We start from the raw sequence: 14792 nt of genomic DNA on the forward strand, positions 1-14792 counted from the left end.
CCACATCCTCTCCAGCATTTGGTGTTGTCTATATTCCAGATTTTGGCCATTCTGATAGGTGTATAGTGATATCTCATTGTTATTTTATTTTATTTTATTTTTTGGCCGAGCCACGCGGCTTGTGGGATCTTAGTTCCCCAACCAGGGATTGAACCTGTGCCCTCGGCAGTGAAAGCACCGAGTCCTAACCACTGGACCGTCAGGGAATTCCCTTGTTGTTTTAATTTGCATTTTCCTGATGACAGCTGATTTGGAGCATCTTTTCAAGTCCTTAACTGCCATCTGTATATCTTCTTTGGTGAGGCATCTGTTCAGATCTTTTGCCCATTTTTTAATCAGGCTGTTCATTTTCTCATTGTTGAGTTTCAAGTGTTCTTTATATGTTTTGAATAACAGTCCTTTATCTGATGCGTGTTTTGCAGTTTTTTCTCCCAGTCTGTGGCTTGTCTTCTCGTTGTCGTAACTGTGTCTGTTGGAGCACAGAAGTCTAGCTTGTCAGTTCTTTCATGAATTGTGCCTTTGGTGTTGTATCTAAAAAGTCATTGCCAAACCCGAGGTCATCAAGAGTTTCTCCCATGTTATCTTCTAGGAGTTTTGCATTTTACATTTAGGTCTGTGATCCATCGTGAGTTAATTTTTGTGAAGGGTCTAAGGTCTGTGTCTAGATTCTTTTTTTTTTTTGCATGTGATGTCCAGTTGTTCTAGCACCATTTGTTGAAAAGACTATCTTTTCCCCATTGTATTGCCTTTGATTTTTTTATTAAAGATGAGTTGACTGTATTTATGTGGGTCTATTTCTGGGCTTTCTGTTCTGTTCCATTGATCTGTTTGTCTCTCTTGCACCAATACCACAGTGTCTTGATTCCCGTAGCTTATAATAAGTCTTAAAGTCAGATACTGTCAGTCCTCCAAATTTGTTCTTCTCCTTCAGTAGTGTGTTGGTCTTTTCCCTCTCTGTATACTTCAGAACTGACTTGTTGATAGCCCCAAAATAACTTGCTGGGATTTTTATTAGGATTGCACTGAATCTATAGATCAAATTGGGAAGAACTGATATCTTGACATCATTGAGTCTTCCTATCCATGAACATGGAATATCTCTGCATTCACTTAGTTCTTCTTTGATTTCTTTTGTCAGAGTTTTGTAGGTTTTCTCATGTAGATCTTGTACACATATATGTCGTATTTATACCTGGTATAAATATAAATAAGTATTTTATCTTGGGGGTGCTAATGTAAATGGTACTGTGTTTTTAATTTCAAATTCCACTTGTTCATTGCTGGTATATAGAAAATGGTTGACTGTTGTACATGAATCTTATATCCTACAAACTTGCCGTTATCACTAGTTCCAGGAGTATTTTTTGGATAATTGTTTTGGGTTTTCTGCATTTTGATTTTCATGTCATGTGCAGAATGATAGTTTTATTTCTTCCTTTCCAGTCTGTGTGCTTCTATTTCCTCTTCTGGTCTTACGGCATTAGCTCTTACGGTGAAAAGGAGTGGTGAGAGGGGACATCCTTGCCTTGTACCTGCTTTTAGTGGGGAAGCTGCAAGTTTCTCACCGTTAAGTATACCATTAAGTATGATGTTCACTGTAGTTTTTTAGTAGGTAGTCTTTATCAACGTGAGGAAGTTCACTTTTATTCCTAGTTTACTAAGAGTTTTTATCATAATGTGCATTGGATTTTATAAAACGCTTTTTCTGCATCTAATGATAGGACCATGTGACTTTTCTTAAGTCTGTTGATGTGATGGACTCCATTAATTGATCTTCAAATGTTGAACCAAACTTAAGTACCTGGGCTAAATCCCGCTTGGTCCCGGCTGGCCTGTTTGCTGAAAGGGAAACTGTCTTCAACTAGCAAGTCCCCGATTCCTTGATCTGAAGCGAGTGTGGCAGACCAGAGGGCCCTGGCGTATGTAGGTGCCACCCACTGTGTTCCCAGGAAGGCGTAACTCTGAGCTCCCAGAGCTTGGCTTGGGCACTCGCTCTCTGGAGAGGTACTGGTTCCCTTCCCGAGACAGCTGGGTCAGCGCCTCGGGCCAGCACCTCCAGCACAGCAGCTGTCGGATCTGCAGGGAGGTGTGGCCACATCCCCTGCTCAAGGCGCCTGTAACTGGAGAATGGAGCAGTGATCTTAGGGCTGTGGCATTCGGAGGCCTACTCCCGATGGGAACCATGGAGAATTTCATGGAGAGGAAATGGGAGAACTTTGGAAAGGAACTGCTCATGCATCTCTGGGGTCCCTGGGCTGTCCCGATAACACGCTATTGTCTTCCAGCCCAGGACGTCAGCGGCTGCTGCATCTTGTGTTCTCAATTAATCTGGAAAAGTTCTGGCTGCCTGGGAGGAAGGGCACTGCTGGGGCACATCCATGTTTAACTTTGGGGGCAGCTGAGTTGGGACACTGGGGCCACTGGCACTCAGGCTGGTGAGGGTCCTGTTTCCTAATCTTAGAGCATCTCCCCAAGTGGACACTTGAGCCCTGGGCACTTCTGATACAAAGGGACCGTATAGCAGCCGCCATCTGGGTGGGCGGCAGTGTCTGTCTCTGAGCAGGAAGTGACTGCGGGCCTCCCAGAGCCCAGGGTGTTGGTGAAGATCCCCTGCCCCTGTGAGGGGCCATTTACCCTGGGCAGGCGCTGAGGCCAGGCCACTGTTGCGCGGATGCTGCTGTCTGCACCGCCCTGGCTGTTCCCCACTTCTCATCTGCGTCGGGGTCTTACCTGCAAGGGGCAGGGTGAGGCCGAGGGGGAGCCCACACTGTGGGACGTCGGGACCACGCAGAGACGCCGCTATCTGGGAAGGACCAGCCTGGCGGGTACCCAAAGCCCTGGTCTTCGTGTGGGCGCCTCTTGTCTCTTCTCTTGTCATATTTTGTCCTCAGGGGACTCTTTGAAAGGCACGGCTTGTCTTAGGAAGTTGGGGTCCAGCTTTTCTTCCCTCTGCTTTGTCCCAGGAAGTCCCGGGTCGGCCTGACCCTGCGCTCGGGGGCCAGACTCCAGGCGCCCACCGCACACTGACGCACGGACGCAGTCACGCTGTCACCTGCACACACAGTCGCGTGCACACTGGGGCTCATCCGCACCTTGGTCAGGACACCCACACGCCAGCAGCCGCTCCCCAGGAGAGCGTCTCCCGGTGGACCTCATTTTGGAGGCAGACTGCGCCCAGATTATGGGGGGTCTTGAGAGAAAAGGCCTTGGGGGGAGCCCTTGGCCAGACCACGGCCCCCAAGTCCCCACTCTGCCTGGCAGTGTGGGCGTTCAGGGAAGCCACTGGTGAACCCGCCTCTCCCTGCAGTGGTTTTTCCCCCTCCTGTGGCGGCCAGTGACCACGTCCCCTGTACAGAGGTAGGCCCTGCCGCCACCAGCCCTGGACACCCCCGGTCCCAGCGATCATCAGTCCAGGCCACTAGTGGCCCCTACACGCCCGGGAAGCAGCACTCATGGTGTACCCACGGCTCGGGTGGGTCCAGGCACCGTGGCTGTGTCCCAGCCTGGGCCCATGCTGCCGAGGGGGCTCTGTTTGGGGGGGGTCGCTGACCACACGAGGAGGAGGAGGGACGAAAGCCACGGGGTAACTGAGAGGATGGGTGGAGCGGTGTGGGGCCACGAGTGTGAACGGTCGGTGGCGGAGGAGGCCGGGGTCGTCCATCAGGCAGCCCCGTCCAGGTCGGGCGGTTGCGTGTGGCGCCTGGTGTGGACACTGGGCAGTGAGGAGCCCCGTGAAGCACCCACCAGCTGGTAAAACCCCCAGCCACCTGGGAGGCTGGGGTGGAGTTTGCGGTACCAAGTGTGAGCAGACATGGAGACCACAGCTAACAAGGGCCCCCCAAGAAACGCGGCCCCTTTTACGGTCTCCCTTCCTAGGAGTGTAATTCGTTTCCAGGACGTTCCTAGTGTAGACGCAGCTCAGGGCACCCCCTGTGTGCATCTCTCTCTTTTTTGTAACGTTTCGATGTCTTTAAGTTACAGCAGTGTCCGGGGTGGGTGAGGGTACCTTGACCAGTGTCTGGTGCATTCCCCCTGTGGTTCCAGTGTGGGAACGGGGGCGGGCTCGAGCCCTCGGCACCCGGCGGTGGCTCCTTGTGCTAACGGGGGACGGGGTCCCCAGCGGGCTGTGCCCCTGCCCCTCCCGCCACGCTGATTTGGGAGGGTCTCTGCGCCCCACTTGGAAGCAGCGAGCCTGTGGGGGCGGGCGCGGCGGCTGGACGGGCAGGTGGCTGTCGTGTCCCCGCCGGGGCGGGCGGGAGGGCGGCCGGGCCTCGGTTTCCCTGGGCGTGCGCGGCCTCACTGCTGTCTTTCTCTCCACAGACAGCCAGGTCATGGAGGTGGGGCTCCAGCTGCTGCTCGGGGAGCCCCTGCCGCGGCAGGTGGCCCTGGTGCACGACCCCGACGTGGGACCCGCCTACGAGTTCGGTGTGGACGTGGGTGGTGACGGCTGGGCGGCCCGGAGCCTCCTGCCCAGCACGTTCTTCCGCCGCTTCTCCCTGCTGGTGCGCGTGCGGCCGGCCTCGGCGCGCGCGGGCGTGCTCTTCGCGGTCACGGACGCGGCGCAGGCGGTGGTCTTGGTGGGCGTGAAGCTGGCGGCGGCGCGCGGGGCGTGGCAGCAGGTGCAGCTGCTCTACACCGAGCCCGGTGCCGCCCGCACACACACGGCCGCCAGCTTCGCGCTGCCCGCGCTGGACGGTCGCTGGACGCGCCTGGCCCTCACCGTGGACGGCACGCACGCCGCGCTCTTCGTGGACTGCAAGGAGGTCCAGCGCCAGCCCCTGGCGCGCTCCCCACGCGGCCTGCAGCTGGAGCCCGACGCCCGCCTCTTCGTGGCCCAGGCCGGCCGAGCAGACCCTGACAAGTTCCAGGTAACCGCGATGGCCGCCAGCGCCCGGGGCAGGGGGCGGGCTGGGGTTGGGGACGGTGGTTGCTCCCACCTGCTGCAGCGGGGGCTCCGGGGACAGGAAAACCCCGGGGGGAGCGGGCCCTTGGTCCACCCAGCTCCCCCTGGGCTTTATTCCCCTGCTGCTCTGGGACCGCCTTCTTCACTGGATACCTACCTCTGCCACCGTCAGGGGCCCCACCCCCCGTGTGCATATGTGTGTCTGCACGTGGGTGTGCTGCCCCCCCATCAGTGAGCAGGGGGCTTTGTCCAGGCCCAGCAGCAGACCACGCACAGTGAAAATTAAGAATTTCAAGACGGCAGTGGAGCGCTGAGTGTGGGCCTTTCTGGGGGCTGGCCGCACACCAGCTGGGCTGGGCCAGGGGGTTCATGCCACGCACCAGCATTCATTGTGCTGGTTATTATTTTTGCCAAATTGTGCAGTGGCCCCATGGCCGGTGAGCCCAGGGCAGGCCTCCACTTCAGAGCAGCGTGGGCAGAATTTCCCCTGCGGTGACCGGCATGTGGCGGTCTCCACCATGTCCCCAGGGAAGCCCCTTACCCCAGGCCTGGCCCTGGCGTTCACTTTTGGGGGGAGGTAGATCCCAGATCCTAGCGGGGTCTTTCTCCTGGGCCCTCGACCCTCACACTTCTTAGCTGGAGCCCGCCTCCTGGAAACAGTGCGTGGGCACCCCCAGCAGGCACTGACCTACAAGTCCCTGAATTCTAACATTGCAGCCACTCTGCAGCTGGCACGCCACGCCCGGCGGTCCAGACAGGGGTCCCTGTGTGTGCTAATGGGGGATGTGTCCCCAGGGGACAGAAAGTTAATTATTGCCCAGACAAAGGCTGCTTGGTTAAAGTTGTTCTAAGTCCTGGTGACTCGGTTCTGAAAGCTGACCTTTCACCTTTGGCAGGAACTTTCACCCGTGGGGTCTGGGAGCCAGCAGGACTTTGATACCAAACTGGGCCTCTTCGTGTTTTCATTTTGATACTCAAACTTGTTTAACTGGAGAGAAGTTGGAGAGAGCCGTTCTATCTAGGGAGGGTCTGTGTGGACTGGCGAGTTGTTCTGAGATTTCCCAGGCTTTTCTAGACGGAAATCTCCCCCATAAGGTCCATGTTTCTTTAACACTTTAAAACAAAAGTTGCTTGTGTGCTGGTGGGAACAGGGGTTGCCTGTCTCAGGGTGCTAACAGAGGTCACCACCTTCCTGCATCGAGGACAGCCAGAGGGTCTCACCAGGCTGGGGTCATCTGTGCAAAACACACTTGCCAGTTAGATACATAGGCAAACAGTGTCTGGGTGTTTTAATTTGCATTTCTTAGTTGTGAGTGAAAACAAACTTTAATATTTCACGTGTTTACTGGCTATTTGTATTTATTCCTGTGACTAGCCTGTTTATGTCCTTTGCATTTTTGCTTTAATGGCTTCAGTTGTTTCTTATTGGTTTATATGAACTCTTTATGTATGTAAGACACTGATCTTTGTTTTATACACTGCAGATTTTATTTCCCAGTTTTTCATTTGCCTCTTCACCTAGTCATTCTTTTCAACCATTGGGATATTTAAAGTGTTTCTGGGGTTAAATCTGGCCTGGAATAGACACCCAGAAAAATCTTTGAAGATTAGAGAGACAGAAGCAGAGGAGACTGTCCGGCTCTGTCTGGAGCCCTGCTTAGCAAGGTTAGGGTGCTGCCCCTCCCCCAGCTGTAACGTGCCACTTCCAGCTGAGTCCAGTGTGCTGTGGCTCCTCTGTCCCCTCGGACTCCGGTTCCGCGAATCTCTCTCTGGGAGTTTGATCAGACTCCAGCCAAGTGAGAGGTGAAGCGTGTTGCCTGGGGGGAGGAGTAGACAAGATGGGTTTAGGACAGGGTTTGTCAGCCTTTCTGAATTCAGACTCTTGGGAAAGAATCACACGCATGTGTGACTGCTAAGACTTGGTCCCGATGAGCACAGAGCTTGGGGTGCGGAATGAGCCAGGTGTCCCCACCGATGGTCTCCGGGGCAGCGTGCTCAGCCCCTCGCCAACCACCCAGCACTCAGCCCGGCTCCCCTCCTGACGGTCCGTGCAGACCCTTTGCTGTTTTCTCCCGTCACAAAAATTATGAACGTCCTTGGTCTTTCATGTTCGTTCTTATTCTTGAGCTTATTTGGTAATAAATATTTCTTGGGAAATCCCTAATTCCACCCAGTTGTTGCAACATTCTGCTTAAAATGTTACTTGCAACTCTTTTTCAGTGGTTATTGACCCCATTCTTTTTTTTTTTTTAACTATTTCAAATACTATGTAGTTGAATTTTCTTGACTTAATTTCTCTTTGTCGAAAGTGTTCCTGTTTTCTCATTCTTGTTGGCTTTTCTCTTTATGAAGCCACCTTCCTCTTTACCCAGGTTTCTGTTGAGGTTTAGTCATCTGTTTATTCAGACCTCCTGGGACCCTCGTCCGAAACCGGTACTGGGCCAGGGCAAGACTGTGCTTGGGAACAAGAGACGCGGCCCAGCTTCCCGGGCTGCGCTCCAGCTGTGCGCCTCATGTTGAACATTCACTGCTCTTGTTCTATGATGAGGGCACTGGAGGCTGTGAATTTTCCTCAGCAGGCGGCTTTGTTGGCCACGTTACATAAGAAATAAGTGATTGGTCCACTGAAACCAAGAGGGTGCCCACCAGCCATGCTAGGTTTGGGCAGGCTTGGCCCCAAGGATGGAGCACAGTGGGCAGGGAAAGTGCCGGCATCCTCTGACACCCCTCAGTCCTCTCGCTGTGGCCCCCAAGTCCAGCCACACCAGACCTGCTGCTCCTGACTGAGGGGCAGCTCGGGGCACCAGAGGTCACTGTCACCAGCTTCTCCCAATACTCCTGTCAGTCATCTGAAGTGACCCGGACCCGTAGTGTAACTGGTCACGGTCCTGCAGCAGTCACGCAATTTCCTGACTTCGTGAAATGGAGAAATAGGGAGAGAGTTGCTTGTAATAGAATTTGACGCAGATAGTTGAGTTGGGGCTTGATACGGGAAGCTGGTCAGAAGCCACTCAGTTCAGGACATATGGGAAATGGGACGGTGGTGGTGTGGGCCAATCACAGAGACAGCTGGGGTAGGTGACAAGGGACCAGGCAACCTGGGGGGTCAGCCAGCAGAGGAGGGAGGGGCTGGGGGTGAGGAGGGGCAAAGCAGGCCCAGGAGGGCTGCGGCCCACCCACCCCCTGTCCAGGCTTGTTCAGCCCCACTGCCCTGGGCCGGGATGCGGCCCTTCCAGATGGAGCAGACACCCCTGATACCCCTCAGTGTGGGAGGCCCCCTGGAGAACCCTGGGGCACCCGGAGTTGGGGTCCCAGGGAGATAGACCCGGCACCAGTGACTAGGGATGCGCTTTCACAGCGTGGGGCTCTGGTCGTCTGCACACAACTCTAAGCCCAGTGGCCCTAGCGAGACAGCAACAGGACAGATTTCAAACAGTCTGGATTTCATAACCTCTGCTTCCAAGTCCGTCCGCTGCGTGCCGCGGGTCTCGTGGCCTTTGTGCTACTGACGTCTTCCCAGCTGCACGTGGCCTCGGGCGTGTCCTTCTCCTCTGCTCCTCATGCCTCCCGGCGTCCGGCAGCCTGTTGCTGAGCGGCTGGCCTGATGCCGGCTTGTGTGGGGACCCTCGCCTCAGGGGACAATGTCCGTGTGGGGACGGTCATGCCCAGATGCCCTCCACCTGCCGGGAGCCTCGTGCCCTCCCCGCATCCCTGTCACACACGAAGTGCCCCCAGTGCCGTTCAGAGTGTGGCTTTCTAGAAATTGAACGTCTGGCCCCTCGTGCCGCCCCTGGCATGACTCTCTGTCACCTGGAGACCCCCTGTCCCTCCTCCAGCAGGGCTGGGTGGGCCGAGAATTTCCATCCCCCACACGCTGCTGCCACTGACCCGAGCCCAGTGGCCAACCCCCGTGCATGCACACACGTGTGCCCTCCCGCACACAGACCCTCCACATGCCCCTCCCGGCAGCTCGCTGCCCTCCCTGGTGGGTGGAGCATCTCAGGATTGCAGGGGGGAATAGACCAACCACTGCCCACGGCCGAATCCCCTCATCACGGCCGGGTGGACTGTCCCTCTTCAGACCAGAGCTCCAGCCCTGGGTGGTCTGCAGGCCGCCAGCCCCACAGCCTCTCCTCTACCCGCAACCAGCTTTCTGCCCGTAGGATCCACGTACCACACGGGGCCCAGGGACCCCAATGCCTGCACCGTCCCGTGGTCAGTCAGGCCATCCTGTGTCCCGCCGGTGATCTCCAGCCCTGGACACAGCCTCAGCTCCCCAGCGGCCGCCATGAGAAGGGGCCAGCTCCACTCCGACTGTGGGCTTGTGGGGTTTCTGCAGGCTGGTTCAAGGCTCCGAAGAAGGCGGCGGCTTTCTGCCCTGCGGGGGGCAGTGACGGGGGACCCAGGGGAGGCAAGGATGGAGCTGGACGTGAAGGGCAGAAGCAGCTGGACTCAGCTTTGGACGTAGGTGTCTGCACTGGTTCAGCTGAAACCATGGGCTAACCTCAGACTGAGGGAGACGGCGCTCCACACGCCTGGTCACTTCCGGGAAGACGCTGCCACCTCCCTCCCGCCAGCCAGGGGACAGGCTCCTGGACAGCAGTGCTGACCATTACCCCCGCCCCCCAGCCCTGTGGTCTGTCAGCTTCCCCTGGAGGCCCAGACGTCACCAGGCCGGTGCTGGTCCTCGCCAGGCCGTCCTGCAGAACCTTCTGGAACCGCTGGTCATCCTGAGCGTGAGAAGCGTGCAGCCTCCTGCCATGGTGTGAGGGTCAGAGCTGCAGGGGGGGCTCACCAGGCAGGATGGGCCTTGGCCATGAAGCCACGGGCGCTTCTGCCTTAGAGCTTCTGAAATGAGCTGTGGTCAGGTGGGGAAAACAGTGAAGATGGCCCGTGTTACCACCAATGGACGCTGTTCTTGCCACCTTCGGAGATCGACCAGCGACAGGACGCCATTGTCGACGACTTGGTGCCCCTGTCAGCTGGTGAGGCCGCGGCAGTTTTGGGAACCCCGAGCAGGGCCCACCGCCCCTGAGGCCAGACCTCGTGCTCACTTGAGAAAGGGGGGCGGTCACATGTGCACTGCAGAGCTGAAACCCCCTGCCTGCATCTCCTCCCCACCCGTGTCCTTGGCCCCTTCCTCCCCTCGCAGGCCTGGCTGGGAGTTGTGTTGGGGACATGAGGACCTCATGTAACTGGGGGCTGTGGGGTTCTCCCTCAGCCCCCCACCTGGGCCAGCTGACCTCATTCGCCTCCCAGGATCAGGTGTGTGTGCCTGAACATGCACACACACCTGTGCACATACACACCCATGTGTGCACATACACACAAGCACATGGATGCAGGTGCACGCTCACACAACGATGCGCGTACCTGCATGACACACTTATACACTCATGAATACACGTGCACATCCACGTGCACGTGACACACGTGATGTGTACACACGAACACACACACAGGGAGGTGGGGTGTCCCACTCCATAGGCCTCACTGTCAGTGGGAGTGGAGGTACAAGGGGGAGTATGGAGCGGGGCAGAACTGGCCCCCAGAGGTGCTGATCCTTGGGAGGGAGTCCGTGGGGCTTCCTGGAGGAGGTGGCCTGAGCTGGGCCCGGAGAGAGGAGTGGAGCCCTCAGGCGAGGGCTCATGGGGACACGCGGGGGTGTTTGTCGGCTTGTGGTCACGTGTGGAGCAGGATGGCCATGAGACGAAGGATCAGTGATAAAGGGAGTGTGAAGGGCACTTAGGGGATAAACAGTAACCTGACCGGGTCGGCACACGGCCCGAGGACATCCCGTCTGCCGCCTATTTTTATACAGCCCGCGACTAGAAAGGCTTTTGCATGTTTAAGTGGTTGCAAAAACCAAAAGAAGAAGAATATTTTGTGAGGTGTGAATGTTTCAGTGTCCTGTACGGTCTGGTGGGAGCAGCTGCGTCCAGCGTCCACCAACCGTCTGTGGTCAGCTTCCCGACACAGCTGCAGAGCAGCGTCAACAAAGACCTGGAAATATGCACCATCTGGCCCTTGACTGAGAAAGGTTGCCAGCTCCTGACCTAAACTGGTCTGTATTAAGAGCTGTGAAAATGTGCGTCTTAGACTCGATGAAATGTGGTCTCTATTCAGGAGAAGATGCACTGATAAATCCCGTGGATTAAAATGAAAACAAAAGAAATACCAGGAAAGCATGTGTGAATACTCATAACTCCCAGGCAGGGAAGCCTTCTAGAAAGGGCACCAAAGGCCTGGGGTCCAGCGGCCTCACGCACGTAGCTCCGAGATCTCTGCCGCGATTCAGAACCTGTGGTTGTGTCACCCTCTGGGGAACAGGAGACCTCATGGCAAAGGCCCCGGTGCAGCCAGGCTGAGGTGCTCGGCCATCGTGCCGTCCCAGCTGGTGGTGGCCCTGCCCTAGCGTTGGGCTTTCTGTAGGAGCGGGGGTCCCGCATCTTCTCCGTGCCTGCTGCCCCGACCTCCCCCCGGCCGGTGCCGTCTACCTCGTGCCCTGAGGGGACACCACCTCCAAGGATACCGCACACTGCTGACCTGTTCTCTGCACTGGGACCCGAGAGATGTGTTTGTGCTGTGTCCTGGCACCTAGTGTGGGGCTGGGACCACGGAGGGAGCGGGGAGCCCGTGAGAGGGTGATGAGTGTTCATGGTGAAGAGGGAGGGAGGGAGGGAGTGATGCCACCCTCTGTGGTGTCCCCTGCTGTGGTGTCACCCGCTGTGGTGTCACCCCTGGAATCGGCCTCAGATGTGCCGGGCTCTGAGCTGGCTGCAGCTTGAGTCGGGGTCTCCCTGCGCCCTGGGCCTCCTGCCTTGGGACCCCTGGTGACCTTCCTCTCTGTGTTCAGGGCCTGATCTCAGATCTGAGGCTGCGTGAGGAGCCCCAGGTGAGCCCCCTGCATTGCCTGGATGAGGACGAGGAGGACGATGACGACCGGGTGAGTGGCCGCTGCCCGGGCTCAGGCAGGGGGCTCCCTCCCCTCCCCCACCTTGTGGGACGAGGGACTCAAGGCCGGGAGTGGGGTGGCCTTGCCTGGAAACCCAAAGTAATGGGACCAGGAAGGTCTCTTTTGAAAGATGCCACTTTGGGTCGATGTTACCTGGGATTACGTTTCTATCTACCTGTAACCTGAGAAAGAACCTCCCTTGCCTAGAACTTTCCACATAGGAACACAGAACCTAAAGGTTAAAAATCACCACTAGAATAGCCAGTTGGCAATAGAGTCACTAGTAGTCGCCAGAGCAAAAAATGTGTGTGTGTGAGAGTGTGTGTGCGTGTGCAGTAGTGTGTGAGTGCGTGTGCACACTGTCCCGTGGGACCTAAGGCAGAAGGCACACCACCTCTGGTGTGTGAAGGACAGACGGGCAGGAGACCTGTGTCCCCAGGGCAAACCCAGGTCTCAGCCGTGTGCAGGGAGCAGGGCAGGCGAGAGGGGGCACGACCTTCACGCTGAGTCCGAGCCCGAGGGTCCCTGGGCGGGGCCTCCCCTCTCAGCCGTGGGAGAGGATGACCCCTCGAGAGGAAGGAATGCGTTCGTGCGGGTCTGTGTGTCCGGCCAGTCGCTGAGCTCGTTTCCCGCGGGCATTTCTTTCTAAGTGGTCTGATGGACACGTGCCCTGTTGAGGACCACCCTGAGCCCCCCACCCAGCCCGCCCTCTCCCCCCACCCCGAGCTCCCGGGGGGCTGGGGGGCTTCGGTCACCGGCTTGTTTCCTGTCAACCCTGCAGGCGTCAGGAGACCTGGGCAGCGGGCTGGCGGAGACCTGGGAGCATATCGGGGAGGAGTTGGTGAGTGCTGGGGCCCTCAGGGTGGGGTGTCGGGGACACGTGTGCACACGCATGTACGAATTCTAAGGGCTCCCTGGGTCGCCAAGACCAATTCCCGCCGGAGACGGGGGACCGGGACTCTGGCTGAGTGGGCGGCGCGCCTTCCGGCTGAGCCTCCTCTTGGGGGGGAGTGTTCTCTCAAAGCCGGTGTCTGGTCCAGACCTCGTGCGATTGTCTGAGTGACCTTGGCATCTGTTTGCGTCTCCCGTTAGCTTGTGGGGCCGTAAGGGACTAAGGGGCCAAGCTTGCTCCGTAGCCCACACGGCCCAAAGCCACACACAGGGCTGGGGGTGTCTCGGGAGTGACAGGGACATCGCCGTCTCCTGTTTGGACGAATCGTGTTGACCCCCCACCCCATCCCCAGCACTGCCCCCACCTAGGGCTTGGGCGTTGAGGGGCCGTGATGGGGCAGAGTGCTGAGCTGCCCTGGGGTGGACGGTTGGCGGCCCCCCGCACGCCAGGGACACCGGGGCTCCCAGCACTGGCCAGAGCAGCCCTCTGGGAGCCGCGCTGGCTCTGGCGCCCGGCCGCCCCCTGGAGGGTGTCAGAGGGTGGTGCCCACGACGGCCCTGCCGGGGGTCACGTGGCCCGTCCACTCCTCAGCCATCTCCACCCAGGGGCCCTGGGCACAAACTGCGGAGACGGCGGTGTCCTTGCTGTACCGGTGCCAAGGCGTGACGTGCTGCAGCCACGGGGCCTCTCTTAACAGACTGGAGGCGGGGGGCAGTCAGAGATGGAAAGAGTCATCCGGCCTGCAGTGCGCTAACTAGGAGGCCGTCCCTGCCGGCTCCTGCTTCAGAAAATCTGGCCGAGGCCGCAGTGAGGGAGGGAGGAGGGGCCGTGCGGAAGCCTCTGTGCGGGGCCCGGCCTGGCCCAGGGCACCCTCGGCCCCTCAGCGCCCCCTGCACGCTCTCCCCCGCCCACAGGGTCTGGGGTGTCAGCGGCTGACCAGCTCCGGGTCCCTGGGGACCTTCCCCACGTTGGAGGCTTGTGGCTGTGGCGGGGAGGCCTGGTGCCCAGCGCGGGTGCCGCTTGCCCGCCGGGCGGCGGGGGAGCCCTTGGGCGGGCCTCACAAGCATGCCGTCCCGGGCACCTGGACCAGCGCCGTCTCCCGAGCACTGTAGCCAGGGAGCTCATGCCAAGTGTGGACGGCTGGTCACGGGAAGCGTCTTCACTGCGCCTGTGCCCACGTCCTCGCAGCTCCGTGTGCCTATGGGGACAGGGAAGTGGGCTTATAGAGCAGGGCCACCTCGTCCCCTCGGGTGGGGTGGTGGGTGGAATCGCCAGGCCGTGGGTGCCGGGTCATGACCCTCGCCAAGGACACGTGGCGGCCACCCCTCCCCTCGTGCAGAGAACGCAGAGGCTCCCCCCCTGTGCGGGCGTCCGCCATGGTGATGGCTACGTGCCCGTCACCGTCCAGACCACGGGCAGGACCTGGGGCTCCCTGAGTCTCCGAGGGGCCGTCCTGGGCCCTGCAGGGGGAGGGGGAGGCCCGGCGCTCAGCCATCCCTCCAGGTGTGGGGGGTTGGGGGACTTGCCGACTTGCAGGGCGAGGAGACCCCCATCCCCTGAGCTGTTCAGAAGAAAATGGCTCTGGAGGGGCCTAGAGCTCCTTCCTGTCTGTGACGGAGTCTCTGGTGGCTCCTTCTTAACTTCCCTGAAGGCCGTAAACATCTCATTTTACAACCAAACGCATATAAACCTGACAGCTTTGCCAGCGCTCACGGGCCACACGCCTCACTGATAACAGAGCTGCTTCCCACTCTCACCCCAGGGCGCACCCCTAGGACCCCGGCTCCCCGAGGCTCCTCCAGTCACTTCTCCACCCTTGGCTGGAGTGGGCAACCAGGAGGATTTCAGAACTGAGGAGACTGAGGAGGAGACCACGGTGTCTTCGTTAGGAGGTAAAGCTTTGCTGGGAGGGTGTGTTTGTCAGTGGCGTGTGCGTGTGCATGCAGTGTGTGCGCCCAGCGCATGTCTGTCTGTGTGGCAGAGGAGGGGCTCCCGTCCGTCACACGCGCGCCCCGAGGGGGAGGGCCCATGCCTGCCCCGCC

General features: G+C 58.4%; 1 protein-coding gene across 7 annotated transcripts in view; it reads left to right on the plus strand.

Annotated features, from left to right (window-relative positions):
* Positions 1-14792, plus strand: part of COL18A1 (collagen type XVIII alpha 1 chain) — a 48205-nt gene that overhangs the window by 6424 nt on the left and 26989 nt on the right. For all 7 annotated transcript variants that reach the window (XM_036850032.1, XM_036850036.1, XM_036850034.1 and 4 more), the window contains exons 2-5: positions 4321-4868; positions 11760-11849; positions 12640-12699; positions 14513-14642. In XM_036850032.1, coding sequence (XP_036705927.1) covers positions 4321-4868; positions 11760-11849; positions 12640-12699; positions 14513-14642 — 828 coding nt within the window. The remainder of the gene's footprint in view (positions 1-4320; positions 4869-11759; positions 11850-12639; positions 12700-14512; positions 14643-14792) is intronic.

This window comes from Balaenoptera musculus, chromosome 4, assembly GCF_009873245.2.
Source record: "Balaenoptera musculus isolate JJ_BM4_2016_0621 chromosome 4, mBalMus1.pri.v3, whole genome shotgun sequence".
In the NCBI taxonomy this organism is placed as follows: Eukaryota; Metazoa; Chordata; class Mammalia; order Artiodactyla; family Balaenopteridae; genus Balaenoptera; species Balaenoptera musculus.